The sequence below is a fragment of the Lytechinus variegatus genome, chromosome 10 (genome assembly GCF_018143015.1).
Source record: "Lytechinus variegatus isolate NC3 chromosome 10, Lvar_3.0, whole genome shotgun sequence".
Lineage (NCBI taxonomy): Eukaryota > Metazoa > Echinodermata > Echinoidea > Temnopleuroida > Toxopneustidae > Lytechinus > Lytechinus variegatus.
Genome location: NC_054749.1, coordinates 3131680 through 3158355, shown reverse-complemented (window position 1 = coordinate 3158355; position 26676 = coordinate 3131680). Strand labels below are relative to the sequence as shown.

Genomic DNA, 26676 nt, shown 5'->3' with positions numbered 1-26676 from the left:
TCATACAAACAGACACTTGGGTGGTCATTATATTAGATTCTGTAAAAAAGTCATTTTGAGATCTTTACCAAAACTGGAATTTATCTTTAAGATTCAATGACTGATTTGAGAATATTTGAACCAGAGCCCCTCCTACCTCATCACATACAAGAAGCATACGAATGGAAGCTCTTACCTTGGATGTTAATATAGAATGTGCATAAGGCTTCATTGCCCTCATCATCGGTTGCAACATAGGTGACCTCAGTGACCCCAATGGGATACAATGCATTGTTGACAGCATCCGTTGTGAGTGTCACCGACCCCGAGTTGTCCACTGACGTGGGCTCAGACCATGAAACGAGAGCGGACGGGGAGCCGGGGTTGTTACCGGTTGTGATATTTGGAGGACATCCGAAAATCACAGGTAGGCCATTATCTAGAATTAATATGAAATTAAGAAATTTATTAAGTAGGGTGCATTGTTTCACCCTTTAATCTAATGAAGCAATTGCTCTCTCCTAATATTCACAAGTAAAATATCACCAGCAAAGGAAGCAATTTAGTAACAAAATTAAAATTTGCCTTGTATTTATATCATTTCTGTCAATCTAATCTAAATCATCTTGTATAATATATTAACAAAGGTGATGGCTGACATAAAATGAGAAGTTTATACGGAAATATCATTAATATTTTTGTATGAAAACCACCAAAATTCAAATATATATATATAGGCCTATATATTTTCATACCATTCATTATGTGTAAAATTCATGTTACATTCTCTATGAAAGATACCTTAAGTATCTAAATTGCACTAACCTGCATTTCAATACCATTATGTCAATATGTTATTATGACTAATAAGCATAATAAAAAATGCTGATTAATAAATCCATTCAATATACAACTATTAACCTGTTTCACAGTTGACTCCAATAAAACCATCAGGACAAAAGCAAAAATAGGATCCTTCCTGAAATCCTTCGAAGCATGTCGCATTGTTTTGACATGGATTCGTAAAGCATGTTCTCAAGTCTGTTAAAATATTAGATGTTAGGTACAAAACAAAACAAAAAAGTTTGGGTTACAGACAAACACATTCAAAATGGAAACATATAATCCCTTTATAATGCAACACAGAGTAAATTGGCAGCATGCAGCTTAGCTTTAGACAAAGACAAATTGAATATGTGGAAGGTAGCTACATGTATCTAATGTGCTCATTTCTAATTCAGAGTGGGAAAACAGAGAAAAAGAAAAGATTTGCAATCAATTAAACATTAAGAAAATTGGGGTTGATTCATAAAGAGTTAAGTGTCACTTCACATTATGACATTACTAAAATCATGCCTTGATGATACGCAGTAACAATGAGATTGTAAGTTAAATATCAAGTGCGAGTCGGCAATTAAGAATGGCATAACGTCAAACTTGACTCTTGTAAAACACCTCCCTGGTGGGTGTTTCATAAAGCTGTTCGTAAAATCACGAACAACTTTACGCACAACTGGAACCTGCTTTCAGATAATAACTCAATTACATAGGGATATCTCAAAGCTCAAGAAAGAATCACCAGTAGTGCGTTAAGTCATTCATATCTTACGAACAGCTATATGAAACACCCAACTGACGTATATCCATACAAAATTCCACTAGATGCAATTTTAAGTGACTTCGGTGGACTACAAACACAAAATCATGCAAGCATGAACAGCACACTCTACCTATACCTACAATGTTGTTTACTAGACTACATTATACAAACATCACAACAATAAAACAACAATTTATGTTACACAAAACAACATTGAGCCTCTTGCATAAAATAGTAATCGACTATTTCAGTATGTTTCATGCTTTAGGATCACTCTTCGTGGAATTCTGGATTTTGATCAGTTGTTCAGTATGACATGTCGCTTAACAGCCAATTAAAGGCCAGTTATCCATTCATTAAGAGTTACAATAAACACAAATCTACTGTTATAGGATGTATTACGCAACAGATCACAGGATAGTTCAAAAGCATATGGAATATATCTGACCTATTTCACATTGGCTGCCGGTGAATCCAGATGGACAGATACAAGTAAAATCCCTGCCACCATTCAGCTCCTGGCAGGTTGCATTGTTACGGCATGGCTGACTGGTGCATGACATGATATCTGTGAACAAAGTGCACAGAATATATTCATCAGGAATACTTGCAATAATGTCATATGATATTGGATGCCTCAGAAATATTCCATGAGTTTGAGAATATCTTACATATATAGCTCAATATTGGCTCTAATGAGTGAAATAACCTGTTACCATAGTCAAAGAATATTCGTTCAAACTTATTATCAATACCCACAGATAGTTTGTTCATAACGCACTAAAAATATTTCATAACGCCACCATCTCTTCATTATCAAAGCGTTCTTGAGCATTAGTTGCTAAATAATTTCAATGAGGAGGAACTAAGATAACAGGAATTTTTAGCATGAAGAATACATGCACATTAGAAAAATTAATCCTTTCTTTTCATTTTTTTTTAAAGAAAAGCGTGTAATATTTACATATGGGTCTTGTATCACATAGGAATAATGTTTAATTGTACACTAGATTTTCATGATTAATTGTACATTGTAGTCAATGCAATCACTTGTTTAAGAAATGTTCTATGATGATTGCTAATCTTTGTGTTACGGGCCCCTGGAAATAGATTGGATCTAATCATTTAAAAAAAATCCAACAAGAAACTTTTCTGAGTTAAACTCTTACCCAATTCACAGTTTGTTCCTGTAAAGCCTTCGGGGCAAACACAGAAATAGCTGTTTGCTGAAACGTGTTCAAAGCAAGTTGCTCCATTCTGACAGGGATCGCTCTCACAGGACAAGATTGCTAAAACAAAAATTAATTAATTCATCAAATTCTGATAAAACTCGTACTTATGATGAATCATACCCTCTCTAATCATAAGCATTTTTAAAATGAACAAAAAATATAATGGCGAATATTGTTCAAAAACTATGAACACATCATGCAGCATGTGAATAATATATATTAATTCAATGTCATGTAAAGGTGCCCAAAATGAAAGTACATGTTCAATATTTCTCTTGAAAATGAAATCCCCATTTTACATGCATTCCATACATATAGACGAATAAGATACATAATTAGATAAATTTGTTACAAAGCAGATAATCAGGAAAATACAAGAAAGGCCTTTTCTCATGCTGAACATGGAAATGTGACCTGATCTGTTTCAATATGTGTTTGACTGCAAAGACTTATGCAACAGGTAGCTAAGGCAATACCTGAATAAGACGTCTCAGAGAATAACTTTTTAAGAACAGCAAAGCACATGAAAACATCTGAAATGCATGCAGTAAGTGAAGTTAAGATGGATCAAATTTGTAGTTAGGGAATGGCATAAGAAAATAATATAGTGCTGAAGGACATCGCTAAAATATTACTAACAATGAGTTCCATTAGAACAATTAAAAAATAAAACGCTGAAGGCATAAATAATTCATAGGTGTTACACATGAAGAAAAGTTCTCCCAAACTGTAAGGAAAATACTGCATTCTTCCTGATAACTGGAGAACGAAATACAGTCAATAGAGAGGAATGAGGGGTGAAAAGAACAGCTTTTGTGACTTGTGCAGCTTTTATAAAATTCCCTTTAATATATAGTTACTGATTTACCAACTCCTCCATTGGGCTTGTTAAGTTACACATTGCAGCTGTCAGAAATAATGGCACCACCTAACAAGACTGTGCATTTAGATGGTTTGCGCCAATGATTGCAATAAGGCAATGTAGGAATCATCTTTTTATTCATATATATATATATATATATTTCTGGAGATGACCCTATTTTTTTAATACACATGACAGCTTTCAATTTCCCCTTTGATCTATTTTCATTATTATTCAAGCTTCAAATGATGCGGGTTAAGAAGGTAAACAATACACCACAGAGCAAAAAGCCTAAGGATAGTGAAATCATTGTGACAATATACAGAAGAGCAAAATTTGAGCAAGATAGAATGCAACCATGTAATACACATTTAAGTCAATTGCAGCAGAAGAGGTGCAGCATCAGAAAATTGCAATATTACAGAAAGATGGAGAAATGCAATTACTTCAAACCAATGTGCATATCATCGTAGATAGAAGATCATGCATAAGTACCCAATTCACAGTTGGTTCCTCTGAAATGATCAGAGCATTCGCATTGGTAGCCATCTTGGAGCTCTATACAGGTTGCTCCATTCAGACAAGGATCACTAGAGCACTCCAAGATGTCATTCTCGCACTGATTCCCCATCCAACCAGGAGCACACATGCAAACATAGGAATCAATCAAATCCAAACAGGTTCCATCATTTTGGCATGGTTGGCTAGAACATTCCTGTACGTCATCCTCACAGGCTGTACCAGTCCATCCTGGGGCACACTGACAGTTGTATTCATTAGTCAGGTCGATGCAAGTGGCACCATTAACACATGGGTTACTGGCACATTCTTCAATGTCCTCGTTACAAGTGGGACCAGTCCAACCGCTGTTACATTGACAGGTGAATCCATCGAGGAGATCGGTACAGGTCCCATCGTTCAGACAGGGTATGCTTAGGCATTCCATGATGTCAGTTTCACAATGCCTACCTGTCCATCCATCACTACACCGACACTCGTATCCATTCACAAAATCCAGGCAAGTTCCCCCATTCAAGCAGGGATCACTGAGACATTCTACGACTTCGGTTCCGCAGTCATCTCCTGTCCAACCAATGAAGCAGATGCATTGGTAGCCATCCACCATTTCTGCACATATTGCTCTATTCAAACAAGGATTGCTTGCGCATTCCTGTATCTCTGTGCCACAGTCAGGTCCTATCCATCCTGGTGCACAACTACATTCATAGGCATCAATCAAGTCCAAGCAAGTCGCTCCATTTAGACAAGGGTTTGAAAAGCACTCTAGGGTTTCAGTCTCACAGTGGGTACCTTCATAACCTGGTGCACAGAGGCAGACATACTGTCCGGACTCCTCAATGCAGGTGCTACCACTGAGGCATGGTCTACTTGCGCATAGAATGATTTCTGATATAAATGAAATGGAAGTCTGCACATTGTAAACTATACATGGAACAATAGAACACTTCATATCATATGATTTATCATTGAAGTATTCTATGCAAATTCTTAACTTTCCTGCTTTAAAAGAAAACAGAATATCTTCATGTAAGAACATACACATTAACTTTTGATCTAGAGCTTCCTGTAAATTCAGAATAAATGGACAAGATTTTTTCAAAACCTCTTGAATACTATCCCGTCAGTGTAAAATTCATCCAGTTTTAATTCAAGGGAATTATACCCAATCATCATTACATGAGTCTGTATGCTTTGCAAAAAAGAAATCAGATACTGCATTTAATACATGAGTTTTGTTTTAAACATACCTGTTTCACAATTTACTCCTTCAAATCCATCTGTACATACACATAAGTAACCTCCCGATGCAGCATTGAAACAAGCTGCATTGTTTTGACATGGAGAACTATCACAGGCATCTGTTTCTGGAGAGATTTAAATAAAAAAATAATAGAAATCCTTCACTGAGATTACTTTTGCAAAATTAAATTTAAGTGAAATGCTTACCTCTAAAAACATGCATATATAAGTAGCACACAAGAAAAAAGAAATCAAAATTCACTGTAAGTTAGTATAGAAATATATAAATAATCAACTTACTACAGTAAATGGTATATAATGATCACCAGGGCCCATTTTCATAAAACTTCTCATCATAACAATTTTGCAATACTAGTTTTAAGCTTGTGAAATTACTTGATTTGATCATTAGCTGATAGTGCACTTGCTATATAATTTTGCATTTATTATAACAAGTCTTGATGACAAGGGAACCAGGAGTAGGAGGTATGAACCAAATGCATCATACAATCGCTTTCTTACCATTCTCACAGTGTGTTCCTTCAAATCCATCAGCACATATGCAATTGTATCCACCCGAGGCTCCATTGAAGCAAGAAGCTCCATTTTGGCAAGGATCACTCCGACAAGGATCAACATCTACAATGAAGGATTGTGCATGGAAAATGACAATAAATTACAATTGAACGAGGACCTGGGTTCAAATCCCAGTGCAGCACTCACGTCATTTGGCAAGGTGTTTATCTACATCTGCCATTCCCCAGCCAGGTGTTCTAAATGGGTACTCGGTAGGAAGAAATCCCTTGAATGCTCGCGCGCCCAATGAGTGTAGCCGTGCAAAGCCATTAGATTATGTAGCCCTTAGTATCATTAAGTGCTATATACAAAATCTTGCATATTGGTATTACCATTATTATTACATATAAACAATGTTATGTCAGTGAACTTCACTTTCACTTATAACATCACAAATGAAAGGATGATATCAACATATATAATTATCAACATTTTGAAGATTCTTGATAAAAATGTAATAAAACTTGCATCTTTTCACAGCAATCTGTAATTCATATTAGTGAATATAAAGAACTATACCTATTTCACAATTGTCTCCTTCATATCCTGGTGGACAGAAGCAGAAATAACCACCTTGTGCTCCATCAAAGCAAGTAGCTCCATTCTCACAAGGGGAGCTTGCACAGATGCTCATTTCTAAAAACAATGACACGAATAGTTGCATGAATGATTGCATTAGTTAACAATTGCATTCTAGGAAATATATATCAATTAAACAAAAAGACAAATATGGATTTAAATAATTCAAAAGCTCTGCATAGAGTGTTACAAGTTTCAATACATGTGTATAGGTCAGGAAGTGAGTCTGACCATCCAAGATAAACATTGATTTTGCCAATTCAAATAACAATTTAGGCAGTTGGAAAAAATGTTTTCAAAATTAATTTAAATGAGGGCACAATCTGCCAATCACTATTGTATGATCAATGAAGGATATGATACATCAGAAGCAATTTACCTAATTCACAGTTCTCTCCTTCAAATCCCATTGCACAAATACACATATAACCCATTTGTTCTCCATTAAAACAGGTTGCTCCATTTTGACAAGGATCACTGTTACAGGCAGCAGACACTACAATGATATATAGAAAAACATGGTTAAAATAATGCAATACACTTTTATAAGGCTAGCACAATAACATAAACATTGATTGCACTTTTCATTGTACAAATAGCAGTTCATGTCATCAATAGGGATCAGTTATGGGATCATATTCCCAATTTTTGAGTGCACAGCTTAATGTACGTAAAAACAGTGAATATGACCATCCGTGTTTTCATTTCCTTCAACAAATGATAGTATTAAGGGCAAAGAATGTTTGAAGAAAGGAATTGAAATGAAATATGCATTCTTGTGCATTCTATTTTCATTTTACATGGCTGACTGGTGCATTCATGAACTGGGACAATGAATGAGGCATGCGCTTGATAAAAAAGCAAGATTTAACTTAATGATGGTACTCCATTTTCCAGTTTCCGCTAAACAGTAATTATCATACAGAAATAACCTATAACGGCTGGTTTCTTTTTACAATTTGAGATGCTCAAGGCCGATAAAGGTTTGATGGTAGAAAATTCAAAGTCTAAATGCTTGCATAACCATGATTCAGATAAAAATTGTCAAAATAAACTCAAATCAAGGGAAACCTTGTTGAAAATGAAAGAGAATATTACCAGTTTCACAGTTTACTCCTTCAAAGCCATCTTGACAAATGCAGACATAGCTACCGCTGCTGTTATGATCAAAACAGGTTGCTCCATTTTCGCAAGGACTGCTTGAACAGCCAACAATTTCTGTGTAAAAGGAAATTGATTCAATGAGCATTTCATTCTGAAACATTACAACTATTAATACTACAGAGGCTGCTTCATAAAGTGTTACTAAAGTACTAAAGTACACGGTTTAACCCTAATTTATCATTATGAGATTGAAATATTCAGTATAACTTCTACAGGGGGTGTTTCACAAAGATTGAAGTATGACTTCGAGTCGCACTTAAATACCGAGTTGCATACAGTATGAAAGGCTTGACCACATTGGTCAGATTGTGTCATGAGGATGCGCACTAATGCGTATCTATCAATAACATCAAGCGTTTCATATCATGTACGCGTCGGCATTTAGTTGCGATCTAAGTCATACTTAAATCTTTGGGAAACACCCCCCAGGAACAGTTGCATTTTACATGTGAATTCAATTAATATTTCAACAATCTGCGACCCACCCAATATGATACTTGTATTTAGGGTAATATATTTCTTGCATATTTTCATCATAATTTTTATCTTGTTTTATTATCAATATTATTTTCATCACCACTACCATTACCATTATTGTAAAAATACAGGTTCATAATATTACAACAAAGGAAATCAAGCGATGTTTATCATGAAAGTCTTACCGTTTTCACAATTAGTTCCTTCAAAACCAGTGCTACAGAGGCAAACATAACCACTGCCACTGGTCTGATCAAAGCAGGTTGCACCATTCTGACAAGGATTGCTACTGCAGGATAGCATTTCTACAAAGGTGGAAATTATAAAACTGATTTACAAACTGAAAATAGATACAGTAGAACACAGAATACAGTAGACAAAAATAAAGCTGTTGTGTCTATTGATAAAACAATTTTTTTTATCTCAATAATTGCATTTAAAGAGACTGAGATATTTGATAAACTCATGCACAAGGCAATTAAGTAGTCTACCACTAATATATCGTATGCAGAACATTAACAGAATGTACCTTTGAGAAAAACAAATAGGACTGGGGTCCAATTGGCTACTGAAATATGCACTTTACATTTGCTTATCAGTAGAACTCAAAACAAAACATTTCCCTATATATCATGGCACCAGCTGATAATATTCTATGATTTTTTTACATTATTCATCATCAAAATATAATATTTATTTCAACTGCAAATGAGACACATGCCAAGATTTAAATCATGCTATACCATTTTCACAGTTTGTTCCATCAAATCCATCAGGACAGAGACAGACATAACCACCAGCACCATTATGATTAAAACAAGTTGCTCCATTCTGACAAGGGTCGCTATCACAAACAAGAAGTTCTGGAAAGAAAAGGCACATAGAGAACACATGAAAACGGTGTCTTGGAGCCTGTAACACAAAACTTAGCGATTGTATAACTGATTTTACACTTGACTCAGCCCTATGATCAAGTGCTGAGCTCTAAATTTTGGGACCCATAAGTGCCGTTGTTGAAAGTTACATATACCAAGTCAAATACATTTAGTTTACACCCATTACGCAAATACAAGGCATATATACTGCGTGTAGATTTTTCATATGCTTAGCATATTTTATTTTTCTTTCTTCGTAATCTTCTTTTTTTTTATGTCAATTCTCTATTCTCATTTTTTCCTATCTCTCTCCCTTTTCTTTCCAATCCCTCTCTCTAATTTCTGCCTGTCTGTCTCGCACTTCCTGTTTCTCATGATATGAATATATCTTTTTACTCTTATTCTGGGATTGCCCTCGATAAGTGTCTTTGGCTCTTTGGCAATTCCTCCGTATTCAGATTACATTATGTTCTGCTTCTTTGGTTGTTTTTTTGTCATTCTTAATTGATTCTTGTTTGTATTTTTATCATGTTTTTACATTGTACAATTTGAATTTGAATATGGAAATAAATGAATTGAATTGAATTGGCACGAAGGGACATCCTAATAAATTTTAACTACATTTTTTCATGAGATCCACTAAGTGGTCATATAATTTGTCAGCATACTAAATAAAGTCAACAGCAATTCTTATAAAATAAAATATACTATAACACAAACCTGATCATGCTGCAAATAAAACTCAAATCAAATAAGTGACAACAGGATAGACACACACGGAAGTTGTTCCTTTTGGTTCATGGTCTTAGTGATATAATTTGGATCAGCAAAATGAAAGAGAATTGCATGATTAAACCTTTTCAAAGTGCATGATGCTTTATAGGCTTGATAAATTGATCGGGGATGACTGTTACATGTTAATGGCAGTTTGTCTAGAAATGCTGGACAATAAAATGTTCAACAAGTTCAACAGCATGTTGAATATGGAGAAGAAAGGTTTAGCAAACACAATCTTGTAAGCATTCATTGTGATGTCACATCAATGTCTTTTTCTTTTGAAGGAATAACTTTAGAATAAAAAATGAACAAGATAGCATTGTGACAGTTTGTTCCATCAAAACCAGCTGCACACAGGTAGATGTAAGAAGTGCCATCATTGTTATTGAAACACAACGCACCATTCTGATATGGGTTACTAATACAAGTAAGGAGTTGTAGATGAAAGTACAGATAGAGGTAATGGGATGTTAGCAACCCAAAACAAAAAAATATTCTAGGTCACAAGAGGAGATTTTTAAGGAAAAGGGGATGTTTCTCGAAGTAGTTTTTTTTGGGGTAAAGTAACAAAGAGCTTTGCAATTTATTGGAAAATATAGCAAGCAAGATGGGTATTTTCATAATTTTGATAGCAAAATTTAAATGCTGTGATACTGATGTTTTCTTTTAACCATATATGGGTATTTTGTGTGTTCGTGTTTGAACATTCAAAATCATGTAAAAATGGCAAATAAAAATAAATTCAAAATATGACGAATCTAACTAAAATGAGAGATTATTAAAAGAGATTAAAAAATCATCACAACCTACCAAAACGTATATGTATGTGCTTAAGTTTTTCTTGTTTTTTTTCTCTATCTGATACTGATGATGATTGACAAGTACGTATTGCTCGTGCAAAGTAAAATATTTTCCATAAATCCATATTCTGGTAATTCATAAGTTCCTCTTATTTTAAAAGCACCTATGAGAATCTTCTCCAGATTTGCTGGATTCCAGAAATAAAAGGGAAATAGTTTTTAAAAGACAATAGTAAACTTCTTTGATCCTCTTACTCCCAAGGAATACAGTTCAGTTAAGAAAGTGCAAATCTAATGGTGTGATCCAGGCAGCCCAGACAACATACAATTCTCGATTGCTAAAAAAAATGAAGTGAAGAGGCAAGGTTGGGGGTAAGTGAATGTCAGTTGTTGATCACATCCCAAACAAGGTGCAAAAAGGAAAGGCTATCAGTGTTTAGTTGAAATTGGGTATGAGAGTTCAAGGAAGACAATGATTAGATAGGTAAAATAAAGAAATGTCTCAGCAGGCTAGTCTATGAAGACACAATAGTTGACAAATCAGTCTACTAGTGCAAAAATTGGATCTTAACCATGAGTAAGGAAATGACCAACATACACCCTATGTACAACACAAAATGGATAATGTAGAATTGGACTATACAAGAAACAGACGCAATGCAACTAGAAAACAATAAATGGTGAGACTTAAAGGAATGTAATCAAATTTGTGGAAAAATTTGTGCAGAGACGAAAACATCATGTACCATTTTCACAGTTTGTTCCATCAAATCCATCTGGGCAGAGACAGGCATAACCACTGCCCCCATTACTATCAAAACAGGTTGCTCCATTCAGACAAGGGTTGCTAGCACAGGCAGGGGTTTCTGATTTTACAAAGGCAAAAAGAGAAATATACAAAATTTTAGTATGAAATATCTGTGGAGCTGTATCTGTGATGAATAAACATGTATATAATTACACAAAAAATAGATAGCTTATGAAATTAATTATAATGATAAAAATAATAATAATGATGATGATAACAATAATGAAAACAATAATATTAATTACTGCCACCATTGCACTAAAAACAGGTTGCTCCATTCAGACGAGGGTAGCTGGCACAGGCAAGGATTTCTACTTCTGTGGTCGAACAGCTATAACTTAATACTTGCGACTCTAATAATGGATATATGTTTGGAATTACTATATTTAGAGTTATAAATATAATTTTTCTCCAATCAACATTAATATTGTAATATGTACCATTTTCACAGTTTGTTCCATCAAATCCATCTGGGCAGAGACAGGCATAACCACTGCCCCCATTACTATCAAAACAGGTTGCTCCATTTAAACAAGGGTTGCTAGCACAGGCAGGGGTTTCTGATTTTACAAAGGTAAAATAAAAAGAAATATACAAATTTGGTTATGAAATATCTGTGGAGTTGTATCCTGTGATGCATATACTACACAAAATCAGATTGTTTATGAAATTCATTATAATGTTAATAATTATAACAATGAAAACAACAACAGCAATAATAATTATTGACACAATTGCAATGAAAACAGGTTGCTCTTATCAGACATGGCAGGCTGGCACAACAAGGATTTCTACTTCTGTGGTAGAACAGCTATAACTTAATACTTGTGACTCTAATAATGGATATATGTTCTGAATTACTATATTCAGAGTTAAACATTATTTTTCTACAAACATCAATATTGTAATATGTACCATTTTCACAGTTTGTTCCATCAAATCCATCTGGGCAGAGACAGGCATATCCACTACCACCATTACTATCAAAACAGGTTGCTCCATTTAGACAAGGGTTGCTAGCACAGGCAGGGATTTCTGATTTTACAAAGGCAAAAAGAGAAATATACAAAATTTGGTTATGAAATATCTATGGAGTTGTATCCTGTGATGAATAAACATGTATAAAATTACACAAAAAATAGATAGCTTATGAAATTAATTATAATGATAATAATAATTATAATAATAGCAAACATATAACAATAGTAATAATAACTAATGCCATTGCAATAAAAACAGGTTGCTCCATTCAGACAAGGATTGCTGGTGCAGGCAATGATTTCTAGTAAAGAATTGCATTACAGGAAATATAAATCAATGCTTCTTCTGTGGTAGAAGAGCTATAACATATTACTTGTGACTCTAATAATGGAAATATGTTCTGAGTTACTATATTCAGAGTTAAAACATAATTTTTCTCCAAACAACATTGATATTGCAATATGTACCATTTTCACAGTTTGTTCCTTCAAATCCATCTGTGCAGAGACAGGCATAACCACTGCCCCCATTACTATCAAAACAGGTTGCTCCATTTAGACAAGGGTTGCTAGCACAGGCAGGGGTTTCTGATTTTACAAAGGCAAAAAGAGAAATATACAAAATTTGGGTATGAAATATCATCCTGTGATGCATATCCATGTATGTAATTACACAAAAATCAGATAGCTCATGAAATTCATCATAATAACAATAATAATAATGATGATGACAATAATAATAATGATAACAATAATTATAATGATAAAAACAGTAACAACAATAATAATAATTATATTAACTACTTCCACCTTTGCAAGAAAAACAGTTTGCTCCATTCAGGCAAGGGTAGCTGGCACAGGCAAGGATTTCTACTTCTGTGATAGAACAGCTATATCTTATTACTTGTGATTATAATAATGAATATATGTTCTGAATTACTACATTCAGAGTTAATCATAATTTTTTCCAAACAACATTTTCATATTGCAATGTGTAAATTTTTTTAGTTTGTTCACTTTTAATGGACTCGCAACAAATAATCAAATATGATATTGCCTATTCACATAAATATAGGTAAATTGAAACAGCACAACACTTTCAACTCTATACAAATCATTACTTTGAACATAAACTGACAGATAGATGGATAACTCATTTTTAATATTGATGATACCAAGAAAAGCCCTCTGAGAAACAAGCAAATACAAAACTTATGTTTTACTATACACGATGCCATATAAGAAGCACATGCAACAAGAATATTTGGACATTATTTAGGATATGATAGATAACAGTTCATTACCATTTTCACAGTTTACACCATCAAAGCCAGCTGGACAAGCACAGACATATGCAGAGAATTCTTCACGGTCCATACAGGTAGCTCCATTTTGACAGGGATTGCTGTCACAGGGAGGCAGAACTATATAGTAATGAGAAGGTGAAATAATAATAATAATAATAGGCATTTATATAGCGCCATCCATCCAGAAATATTTTATTCCAAGGTGTACAAGAAAAGAAATGAGAAAGTTTGGATGAGTGTCAAAGTGCCAATAACTAATACTGTTAGAAAAGAAAAGATTTCAGTCTGGATTTGAAGGTCTCCAGCGATTGTATAATTCTTAAATTTAATGGCAAATTATTCTAGAGAAAAGGTGCTGAGGCAGAGAAAGCTCATGCACCATATGCTACACGTGTCTTGGGAATCTTAAGAAGTTGCTGGTGTGATGATCTCAGGCTACGAGCTGGTGCATAAGGCGTGACAAGGTCAAAATCAAAATTGTAAAGGAATATGAGGTGGATGATAAAAATGGATATCTGAAACACTTGGGCCAAATTCATAAAGGTGGTTTTGTATCTGGGGTTTAAAACCAGTTTGAATCCCACCTGGGCCCCGTAACACAAAGGTTAGCGATTAATCGTATGCTTGACTTTCATGATTGATTGTACATTGTAGTCAATGGAATCAATCATAAACATTGTTCTACGATCATTGCTAATCTTTGTGTTACGGGCCCCTGGTGCCAATGTCCTAAGATGTTCCAGTCGTACATAAAATTGTACGTAACTTTACAAACACCTTTTTTGAAACACCCATCTGGACCAATTTTGTATATCATTCAGTAGGATGATCTAGTATAAATAAATGAAAATGAATAAATAATGCAACTATGAAGTTTTTCAATAACTATTCATGAAAATTAGTAAAAAGTTGTGAAAGGTCAAAATAAGCTCTTTTGGGAATTTCAGTCAATGTCCTCTTCAACAAATCAAAGTGCATACATTAACCCTAATCAGACAAGGGGCTGATTCAGCCTCCCCCCAACATTTCTGTAATTAATTTGCCTTGCAAATATTTTGACTTCATCGCTCACTCACGCAACCTTTGAGACCAAAATTGCGACCCCCAGGTACACGGTTCTGAAATTACGCTCTGTACATTACATTCTGTAAGTGCATGTAGATCCAAAATTGCTAAAACATGAGAATTCGAGTACAAATCAAATGCAAATAGTGTTTACAGCCAAAATTCATACATGTATCATTTTTCCTTTATCAGCCCCCTCCCCCTAGTCTTCTTAGGCATCAAAATAGCCCAGTCTATGTAGGGTTATTAACAAAAAGTATTGCATAATAATATAGTGTTGATATACATTGGCCATAATTCTTAAAACATACAATCATTTTTGACAAAGGACTTGCAATCAAGTACTTTATATAAACAGCATATTAATTAACAGTTTCTGGACATAGCTGTTTGCTGGAAAATTTAAACGTGTAATAATGATTATATAACATACCTGTAACATTTTCACAGTTCTTTCCCTCAAATCCAGTGGGACAGACACAAAAATAAGCCTCTCCGTTGCTATGGGTAAAGCAAACACCATTGTTGACACAAGGGCTGCTATCACAGGCTGAGAGCTCTGTAGAAAGAACACATTGAACATTGATATATGAATGAAAGTGAAAACACAATATCATCAAATCACCATAATGATTTGTATAAGTCAGAAAAGGTTACATTGCTATGAGATGACAGTAGTCTCCCCCAACATTTTTTTTTACTTCTTCACACCGCTATTGTGTGTTTTTCCTCACAATATAACATTCTTCCAGTCAGTGGCAGACCGTGACCCGGAGGAGACAAAGCATTGGGGGGCACAGCATTGTTCACTCTTCGTTTATCTAAATATGTATTACCATCCCTGGCTATTCGATGAAATTTCTATTCAAATTGGATGGAATGTCAAATTTATAAATGACATCTTAAAGAACTTGTCTGAAATAAAAGTTACCAGTTTCACAGTTTGTTCCCTCGAAACCCATAGGACAGATGCAGATAAACCTTGCCCCTTCTGATTCAAAGCAGGTCGCTCCATTCAGACAGGGATTGCTTGCACATGGTTGAATCTCTGCAAAAGTACAGGAAATTTTTTTGTAGTTTGTTAAGAAATACAACTCATTGTTCGTTTCAAAATTCATTTTGGTCAATAAGAGAAAGAACACAGATGAAGATGCATTGAAAATGCAACAAAGCGATTACTGAACAGCTGACAGAGAAATCACATACAATAAAAAATGAATCATTAAATTGCCTTCTTGCAACTGTCTAAATATAAATTACTGTTTCATTAGTGTTATGACTGTAGAAAGTAGTTATAACGTCGAGGTCTGTTTCAAATACCATCGAGAAGAATCAGTCCAGAACAATTTGGAGTTATTCCTTAACTCATATATTCACAATATACCTAAAGAAAAAAATAATAGTGATAATGTACCATTTTCACAATTGTCTCCTTCAAAGCTATCCGGGCACAGACAGGAATAGGCAGCTCCACTTGAATGTGTGAAGCAGGTAGCACCATTCTGACAAGGATTGCTCTCACATGGCTGTATCTCTGTGGATTTTTTATCAAAGATGATTTAGTGACAGGGAAGTTGCATATTCCTGGGTATAAGTGAGTTTAAATGACATTTACACATCCCTTTTCTTTCTTCATTTAAGAGTAATTTTGTCTGATAGCACATGGGTGCATTTGTGGATTTTTTTTAATGAAACAGAAAGAAAAGGTAACAAACATTTGTTAATAGAAATGCACATAACTAGAAACCTTTCAAAAATACATTTATCAAATTGTAAATATGCATCAATACCACACAAATCACTTTCATTTGGTTGCTATAGAAAAGGTGAGTTGTTTAAGCAGATGAAAAATTGCTGAGTAGAAATGTGTGAAGGCATATTAATGGCTGTGGGTCATAAAAATCAAAACAGGTTTCTCCATCGACCAAAGATTGCTAGCACAGCCAAGTATTTCTCATAAGAGACAAAATATGAATTCAAAATTAAGAATAATTAAACAGTTTAAAAGTTGGAAATTTTACTGAATATGAATGTCCTTTAACATAATAACTTGGTGAAATAAAAAATAAAATATCCGAGAAAATTACCATTTTCACAGTTTGCTCCTTCAAAGCCATCAGGGCAGAGACAAGCATATCCACTACCACCATTACTATCAAAACAGGTTGCTCCATTTAGACAGGGGTTGCTAGCACAGGCAGGGGTTTCTGTTTAGGAAGAAATATTACAATGTATGTAAAATAGTACTGCGTACATCAAAGATAGAGAAATAAGATGATCAATTAAAGAAAAGAAGCAAAGGACTGGATACCAGGTAATTGTTTACAAGGTTACCTCATTAAGCCTAAGAAGACTGGGGGTGGGGGCTAATTCAGCCCCCTCAACATTTTTCGCGATAAATCCTCAGCGTGAAAAAGTTTTTGACCACGTTGTTGGCTGACTTTTTACTTTCAAGTCTCGCACAACTTTTGAGACCAAATTATGATCCGCGGGTATGCGGTTCTGAAATAACAAACATTTCGTAAGTGCATGCACACCCAAAATTGCACAAAACATGAATTTTTGTACAAATCCAATGCAAATAGTGTTTTGGCCAAAATCCATAAATACATCATTATTTTTCCTTTTTCTGAAGAAAATCAATTCTATTTTATTAATGGTCAAAATAAAGTCCCCAACAATTTTCATTGAAAAAAAAGTATAAAAAAAAAGAAATACTTAAGAAATTAAAAAAAACAATAAATACATAAAAAAATGAGTGTAATGTTGAATTTAATCTAAAATACACTTGATCGAATCCCTATAATAAAGAGTCTCTATTGTACAAAAAATTAGCATTATAGGGGCATCGTTTTGTTCATTAGAACAAACTTTTGATTTTATACATAGATCAGCATACTTCATTATTAAATTTTTCAAAGAATTTGAGATCTTAAGGGGCTGAATCAGCCCCCAGTCTTTTTAGGCATCAAAATAGCTCAGGCTATTCAGGGTTAAAATCTAAAGATACAGTAAAAAGCAATAATTACACTACCTACAGAGTACATCAGATATGTTAAAAAAACAGCCAATAAGAAAACTCATGTCATCTCATATCGACATTTGAAGTCTACAGGTATTCAACAAGAAGTATTTTGATATCATTATTGTTTATCTGCATGACTCATAATTGACACACATTTAACTTTACTTCTTGCACATGCCTTTATGATATTGAATAGAGAACAAAGTTGTTAAGCTATTTCATGGAAATTATCCAAATGTGGAGAGATAAAACATTTAGAAGAAGGGCAGTATGCGGACAATATTGAAGTAAATCAAAAAATAGGAATCAAATAAAAGGTTTCATTCCTGTAGAAACATGGCTAATTTGTGTAATTAGGGTAAGATTAAATTGAAAATGGGAACACAGACTTGTTGAACAAATATCATATAAGGCTTAAATCCAATATTTTGTATATACCAATTTCGCAGTTTAGTCCTTCAAAGCCAGGAGGGCAGAGACACACATAAATACTGCCAGCATTGTTATCAAAACAGGTTGCTCCATTTAGACAAGGGCTGCTAATACAGGCCAAGTTCACTGAAAATTGAATGATAAAAATGGATAAAGATTACTGCATGCCCTAAAGAGAAGGGTTAAGACTGCAGAGAAAGGTCATAGAGTTTCACATGAGATAACATTAAACAGGATTTCTTCAACCTTCACAGGCAGTACAAGAAAGTACCAACCAATACATTAAGTCAAACATGTTTTAAAAAGTATTCTTATCTTTCTACCTCAAATCACTGAAATTGGCAAACAGAAACTGTCTCATAGAGGGTTCAAATTTTTATGCAAAACAAGGCATAGATAGTTCGTAACAATGTCGCAACACAATCATTTGGATGAATTACCATTTTCACAGTTTGTTCCATCATATCCAGTTGGGCATGCACAGACATAACCACTGCCACCATTGCTATTAAAACAGGTTGCTCCATTCTGACAAGGATTACTGTCACAGGCAACTATTTCTAAAAAATAACAGGATGAAAAAACATGTTTGACATGGGATCACAATCAGTGAACTAACAAAGAGTTACTTTCATTCAGACAATTTTTTTTCCTAGAGGCCACTGGGTAGAACTTTATACAGAAGGAGGAATATATATTGCGTCCCAGAATAAACGAAACCGAGATTTAGCGATCATTTTTCATAACTTAATCATAAATAGAATAGACAAATGAGCTATCAATTTAAAGCTGAGAATCTCCTCTTTCATCTGATATTACTTAGGTTATTTCTCATTCACGCATGAGTGAGCAAAAACAATTTGAAGAAAGGATACCAAAAACTCATTTGGCGGGGGGTATCTGGGTTTCAAAAAGAAAACCACATTTCTGAAAAGTTCAATATTTGCTCTTTAATTTGGTGCCTAAATTACAGCAAATGGTCAAGAAATAAAAAAGTTCTGGTCATTTGAAATAAGGCTTGTATTTCCATAATTTCATGAGATAAACGTTTTTCCACCGGTTTCTCACAGAAGCTTTCGCATGGTGAACAAAAGATTTAATGCATGGCTGATCGTCAACAAAACAGAGTGTCAAGAGAGTTTGAAAGCCAGCCTGGAGAACCTCTTCATTTTATGAAATTATTGAAATTCAAGCCTTATTTCAAATGACCAGAACTTTTTAATTTCTTGACCATTTTCTGTAATTTAGGTATCAAATTAAAGAGGAGATATTGAACTTTTCAGAAATGTGGTTTTCTTTTTTAAACCCAGATACCCCCCGCCAAATGAGTTTTTGGTATCCTTTTTTCAAATTGTTTTTGCTCACTCATGCGTGAATGAGAAATAATCTAAGTAACATCAGATGAAAGAGGAGATTCTAAGCTTTAAATTGGTAGGTCATTTGTCTATTTTATTTATGATTAAGTAATGATAAATGATCGCTAAATCTCGGTTTCGTTTTTTCTGGGACGCACTGTATAATGTTACATCTCAATTCATAGCAAGGAAAAAGATAAAGAAATAATATAAAACAGGTGTATTATTTCAAGCATTGCGATTGGCCAATACGCAATACATGACATCCAATTTTTTTGTGCGTTGCACGGACGTGCAAAAGGTGCGCAACAAAAATTGACATTGCTCGCTCAAGCAGACCAGTGCAGTAGAAGTCCCAGGAGAAGTCCAACAAATCTGTACTGTAACTTCTTAAGAATTTGTTTCTGTGTTGCTATTTTATAAAACAAATAATGCACTTGCTCTGTCATGAGTAAAAGTAAATGCAGAGAAAGCTCGTTACGAAAGCCTGAAAATCAGTACTAGTTGATAGCTCTGCAGTACTACCTCTAATGAGATGTATTTTTTCATTAAATAAATTACCATTTTCACAGTTCATTCCCTGGAATCCATCCATACAAACACAGGTATAACCACTGCCACTGCTCAGATCAAAGCATGAAGCTCCATTCATACAAGGATTGCTACTACATCCAATGATTTCTATAATAAGGGAAAAAAGATAACAGCCATTAATTCCATTAAGACATTAATCTTGCTCATGGATTATGATGAAAATCCATATTTTATTGTTCGACATAGACATGAAATGAAATACTCCAAAAAATTTGCTTTGCCCAATTAATCCTGGGCCCGGCAGCCACTGTGCAGCGCCAGATCGACGAGGCTCTATCCCTTTAACCGTTGAACGCCAAACAGGATAGCAGCAACTCCCATCTTTTAACGTCTTTTGGTCTGACGTGGCCGGGGTTTGAACCCCCGACCTCCAGGTTGTGAGACGGATGCTATACCAACTGAGCCAACACACCGGTTATTAAAGGCAATGACCTGTATTCTGAAGTTTAATTTAGGCCATTATTTAACTCAGTGCTTAAATTATGTCAAAATATTGTTAACATTATATATTTCTTATGTTTATGGTGTTCTTTTTTTTCATTATTTGATGGTGAAGAAAAATATTTGTTATTATTCCTAGAGTGTTATGAATAGTTTCATGATCAAATATGAGGAAAATGTTAACCTGGACCCACACTGATTTTTTGTCAATATTGGCTTTCCATAAAAAACCACAACTTATAAAGACTACACTTTTAGTTCTAAAAATGGGCCAATGTATTAGTGATTTATAATTCATTTTTTCGAAGATAAGACATGATTGCAGCTTGGATGGAACCAGTAAGGGATAAACCTGTGTAGTTAAAGCATCAACACAAATTAGTAAAAGAAAGTGACAGTTGGTTAAATTTAACCTAATTATTTGAAAAATTCACTTTATTTTACGAAATTCTTATATTTCAGGGGCATCTAGAAGCATTCATTTAAATAATTCTGTTTAAAGTAATAACAGGAAAAGTGACAAATACATCTCACTACACACTATACATATATTCAAACATTTCACTCACCATTTTCACAATTGGTGCCTGCATAGCCAGCTGCACAAATGCAGACATAGTTGCCACCACCATTTTGGTCAAAACATATTGCTCCATTCTGGCATGGATCACTGATGCATCCCATAATTTCTGATACAAAGAGAAGGAAATTGAGGTCATTCAAAAATATTGAATTTTCTAACTCATAATGCATATCATTATACATGTATATAAAATTCAACCTCAATATGTTGTTGTTCCAAATTGTTATTCCTCAGCCGACAAAACATTTAGATTTAAAGTTTTCTTAAAATATCACAAAAATCTTTTATATTTCAATCACTCCAGATTGAGAGAAAAAAAACGTATTAGATGTATTAAGGCATTAATAATTCATACAATAATGAATAACTGATATGTACTCATTCCTGAACCAACACCCCCCCCCCCTCCCATTCGAAATAATTTACTTTAAAAGATAAATGACATATCTCACATACACAATTTGATAATCATTAATTGCCTTGGATATAATCAAGCGACTATACGCGGCCCACAACACCTACCTTGTTCACAGTTGGTGCCATCAAACCCATCAGCACAGAGGCATGCATAACCATCGCCACTTGTTTGATCAAAACATGTGGCACCATTCTGACATGGACTGCTGTCGCAAGCTGGTGTTTCTATTTTCAAAAAAGGTTCATGATAACATTTGAAGCTTGTTTAGTAACATCAATGATTAAAGAAGATAGAATTGGCTAGACAGTGCTAAAATAGAGTATTTAATGAAACATACAGTTAGTGATCTTCAATGGCAAATCTGCCCTGAGCAATCAGTTGGAGGGATTCTTCTTAACTTATAACAGTTAGCAGTGAAAAACAGTGACAAGTCCCTTTATGAAATGCTCATCACATAATCTCTCTCCAGAAAATATTACAAACTCTTACATACAAATAGCACAAAGGATGCATGTAGTTGGTTGAATCTAAATTTATGTAAAGGTTTGTTTCCTTTCCGTTTAATTCCCAAGATTTCATAAAATATATATTTTAACCTGCGCAATTAGAAAGTAGTGGTATACATATATATTCTTTTCTTTTGTAGAGAGTATGACATATTACCTGTAGCACAAGTGAGTCCCTCAAAGCCTGGTACACATATGCATATATGACCTTCACCAATGTCCAACTCCAGACAGGTCGCACCATTCTGACAAGGATCACTTGCACAAGAGATGATTTCTAATAAATAAAAAAAAAAGAAATGGCATACTTGAATGAACTAATCTATTAGATTCAATGATCTCACAACATATCTTCAATATCATGAGCAACAAATCAAACGTCACAGGTGAATATGTGAATAAAACCTAAGACATTTACATAGAGATGCATAATACAGATTTCCCTTTTCCATAAAATCGCGATTGATGTTGAAATGCTAATGTCAACTATAAAGAGTTGCGTGACATTTGTAGGTATGAAGCACTGAGACACACTTCGAGAAAAATAAGCAATTATTTTTAAATGTAGAAATGATACTAACCACTTTCGCAATTGGTTCCTTCATATCCTGGGACACACAGACAGACATAGCTGCCACCATTGCCATGTTCAAAGCATGTAGCACCATTCTGACAAGGATTGCTGAGGCATGGCAAGATTTCTATTTTAAAAAGATAACAGAACAATTTTATTCTATATGTTTCATAAATTGATATAGGCTTACAACCACCTAAATTATTTTTCACTAATTAAACAACTTTCTCCAATATATGTCCCATAAATGTTGATGTAATATGAAGTGAAAACTATGTGAATGTCATGCATGCGTATGAATGCACCTGAAACTTGCAAGAATCAAATACCGTTTTGAAATCACAATTTGCAAAAGACTAGTAGTGGCTGAGTAAATGAATAAAAGTCTTATGGATGACATCAGAATATATTTTGTAAAAATAATTTCACTGAAAATCAATTGATCATTATTTAGGTATTCCTTTACTTTGCTTCTGAAATAATTTGCTATGTATAGTTGATTAATTTATGTTTATATGCTAAGATGCACATTACACGATTGATACGTCTGAATCCAAATAAGTTCTATACATGGATATTAATGAATAATATAAAATAAAATGACGATACACCACATTATAATCCAATAACAAATATAAATAACTAGAAGGGAGTGATACAACGCAATGAATACATAAATGTTCACCAATGAGGAAGTAAAAGTACCATTTTCACAGTTCAAGCCTTCAAAACCAGGTAGGCACTGACAAACGTAGCTGCTTCCTGCCGAATGCTCGTAGCAGGTTGCACCGTTCATACATGGGTTGCTATCACAAGGAAACACTTCTACAGGTGGTCAAAATGGATGGTGGAGGATATATGTAAGATGACAATATTGTTATTCCCATCAAAAATGAAATATAATTGTTACTTAATGTAAAGAATGAAATGAATTGATCATAACTTACCTTTAAATAATAAAATGAAAAATTAGTAACTTACACCAAAAAAAAAAGAAAATTCTCCACAGAAATGATTAAGGAAAATGGTTGTCTTGGTTCCAAAGGATCATAATACAGAGAAACAAACTACTGCACAATTAGAATGGTAATCTAAAAGAACATTCCATGATAAAGATCATCTGCCCAAAAATGAGATGGAAAAAAGTCATTAGATTTCCAATTACCAGGGAATTCACCATGACAGGTTAGAAAGAAAAGGAATAGTGTTTTCAAAATACCATAGTCACACTGGTGGCGAAATCAATCAAAGCTATTATGCCCTTTCTACTGACATACCATTTGTCAATTTTGAGTTGGTATGGATGGTGTGACTGTAGCATACAGAAAATTCCATTTCTTTGTAAGTCCAACCCCAATTTTCTCAAATGTTCCCTAAATCAAGATACCATGATAATTTGGCAGCATTGCAACTTTTCAAATGGATCATTTCAGGAATGTCGTATAAGGGGTTGGACATACTTGCTTTATGGAATTGCCCAGAACAAACTTATATCCCATCACCGATGTATAAGAAATGATGAGATAAAAAAAGATTGTACCATTTTCACAATTTGTGCCCTCATATCCTGGCGTGCACATGCACACATAGCTGTCTCCTCCAAGATGTTCAAAACATGTAGCTCCGTTTTGACATGGATCACTATCACACGGATAGAGTTCTAATAATTGGAGGGGGAATGCGAAAATCTCATTCAGTAATAAAATTTGGAATATTGTCCTATAAATTACGATACCGAAGAATAAGTATTCTTCAAAAGATAAATCAGGGCCCTGTTAAGTAAAAAAGCTTAGTGAGTGAATGCAGGGATGATTTCTTTGATTTATAATACACAATAGTCTGGTGCGATCAATTGTAGAATTCAGCCCCATTTTATATTGCTGAGCTTCAAAAATACAATTTAGGCTGATCTGAAAATATGCTAAGGGGTTAAACATTACTATGCTCTAATTTTTTTCACATCTTTTTCCCTAACCCACCCTCTGAATATGTGAAATTGGTAGCTGCTGTAGCACACTCACTCCAAACGTCAATAAATTCACTTTACTCCATCTATCATTCACAGCAACAAAAATTGCACATTAGCAATTAGTCTAGTCGATGTAAGCATTATTAACATTAATGGCATTGAATATTATTTTTTTCCAAAAAGATGAAGCATAATAGTGATACATTTCCAAAGTAAAACTATTTTTACTTTTACAACCAACATAACTGAGGTTGCATTACTTGTACATTTCTTATTGAATTTAAATCGATATAACTGTAAGAGTATTATTGATAAGCTACACAACTCTAAACCAGGCAATCAAAGATATAAAGTAGCCTCAAGTACCTGTTTCGCAGCGATCTCCTGTAAATCCTATTGGACAATCACAGAAGTAGCTGGTAGAGTCATCGCTGCCTGCAAAACACACACCTCCATTCATGCAAGGGTCAATGGAACAACCAGTTGTGGCCACTAAAGAATTAAAAAAAATTATTATCAGAAGTTGAACTGAGACGCAGATCATACTTATGATTCAAAGCTTTTGAAAAGCAATGTTTGCAAAGACAATTACAGACTTGCATCTTTCTACATGAATAATTAATTCAAATCTTTCTAAAAGCAAATTATGATGACAATAACAATAATATGTAACATTTATGTAGCACTTTATAGAATATTTCAAAGAGCTGCAAAAGAGGTAGGAAATTCTTCTCTCCCTGTCTTACTACTTTATTACTGCTCTCCAATTACATTGTCAATTCTTCAACATCTAAGAAAACAGAGAAATGTAAGCCACAAAATACAAGGAATGAAGGTATAACATTACCTAGCTGGCACAGAGCACCAGCAAAGCCATCAGGACAGGCACACTGGAATATATTCTGTTGACCAGTACAGCTCCCGCCATTCATACAGGGGTTTGGGTCACAGTTATCCTGCAAAGGTTCTGCACAGGTCGTCCCTTGCCAATCACCAACGCACTGGCAAAAGAAGTTTGCACCGCTGACATCCTCAAAACAACTGGCTCCATTCTGACAGGGCTCACTCATGCAGGCTCCAACAACTGTAATAAATCAATCATTTCACTAAATCATTAGTTTTTGGAGATATATTACTTTGATTTTGAATTGATTTGGAAGTCAAGTCTACTTTAAAAAGATACATAAATATTTTTCATCTATGCATAATCTAATTTACATTTATTTCCATTAATTTCAATTTATTTCATGATAGATGTGAACAAGGCTCCAGTTTCAGAAAAGATTTTTCTCATTTCCAACAATGAAACACAAAATCAATAAAACTACATAAGCACAGAAGACATTAAAAAATAACTACATAAACTACAATAACTTACAACATAAATAAATATCATAATCTTACATACACAGAAAATGTAGGATTACACAATAAGAAAGACAAATTTAAGAGCATGATAGCCTTAGCTCATATACTGACTGATCTGGAAAGAAGCAAGAACACATCAGAGTGTCATGTGATGTACAACTTTAAGCCTGGATAGCTTAAAAGGGGAAGATGTAGGGCCCTTAAATTAATCTGACAAAGACTGCCTCTCTGAACTATAACTTAAAGAGACTTTGAATGAATGGCTTGTCAGTACAAATTTCTCTCTTTAAAACATTTTGCAATTATCCTCACCATTTTCACACAGGTCTCCAGAAAATCCTAGCTGGCAGAGGCACATGAACTGAATTCCATCCTCCACACAGGCTGCACCATTAAGACAAGGATCAGGGTTGCATGGTGTTAAAGCCATCTCACAATTGTCTCCTTGGAATCCATCAGGACAAAGGCAGAAATACCCTGACTCAGATGACACCTGCTGGAAACAAGAAGCTCCATTCTGGCAGGGTTGAAGGTCACAGGCCATTTGCACTATAAAACAGGGGAAAAAT

General features: G+C 34.3%; 1 protein-coding gene across 28 annotated transcripts in view; it reads right to left on the bottom strand.

Annotated features, from left to right (window-relative positions):
• The window catches only part of LOC121422500, a 155349-nt gene that overhangs the window by 100430 nt on the left and 28243 nt on the right, over positions 1–26676 (bottom strand). For 14 of the 28 annotated variants that reach the window (XM_041617618.1, XM_041617590.1, XM_041617592.1 and 11 more), the window contains exons 25-56: positions 26420–26656; positions 25587–25823; positions 25106–25231; positions 24311–24430; positions 23476–23595; positions 22778–22897; positions 22354–22473; positions 21795–21914; positions 21259–21378; positions 20216–20335; positions 18740–18859; positions 18306–18425; positions 16930–17049; positions 16257–16376; positions 15774–15890; positions 15276–15401; positions 13775–13894; positions 12939–13058; positions 12406–12525; positions 11931–12050; positions 11429–11548; positions 8974–9093; positions 8416–8535; positions 7688–7807; positions 6969–7085; positions 6530–6646; positions 5957–6073; positions 5443–5559; positions 2749–2868; positions 2028–2147; positions 901–1020; positions 176–418 (exon numbers count right to left, since the gene is read on the bottom strand). In XM_041617618.1, the coding sequence (XP_041473552.1) occupies positions 176–418; positions 901–1020; positions 2028–2147; positions 2749–2868; positions 5443–5559; positions 5957–6073; positions 6530–6646; positions 6969–7085; positions 7688–7807; positions 8416–8535; positions 8974–9093; positions 11429–11548; positions 11931–12050; positions 12406–12525; positions 12939–13058; positions 13775–13894; positions 15276–15401; positions 15774–15890; positions 16257–16376; positions 16930–17049; positions 18306–18425; positions 18740–18859; positions 20216–20335; positions 21259–21378; positions 21795–21914; positions 22354–22473; positions 22778–22897; positions 23476–23595; positions 24311–24430; positions 25106–25231; positions 25587–25823; positions 26420–26656 (4194 nt within the window). The remainder of the gene's footprint in view (positions 1–175; positions 419–900; positions 1021–2027; positions 2148–2748; positions 2869–5442; positions 5560–5956; positions 6074–6529; positions 6647–6968; positions 7086–7687; positions 7808–8415; positions 8536–8973; positions 9094–11428; positions 11549–11930; positions 12051–12405; positions 12526–12938; positions 13059–13774; positions 13895–15275; positions 15402–15773; positions 15891–16256; positions 16377–16929; positions 17050–18305; positions 18426–18739; positions 18860–20215; positions 20336–21258; positions 21379–21794; positions 21915–22353; positions 22474–22777; positions 22898–23475; positions 23596–24310; positions 24431–25105; positions 25232–25586; positions 25824–26419; positions 26657–26676) is intronic. The other 14 variants (XM_041617591.1, XM_041617596.1, XM_041617603.1 and 11 more) reach the window with 14 other exon arrangements.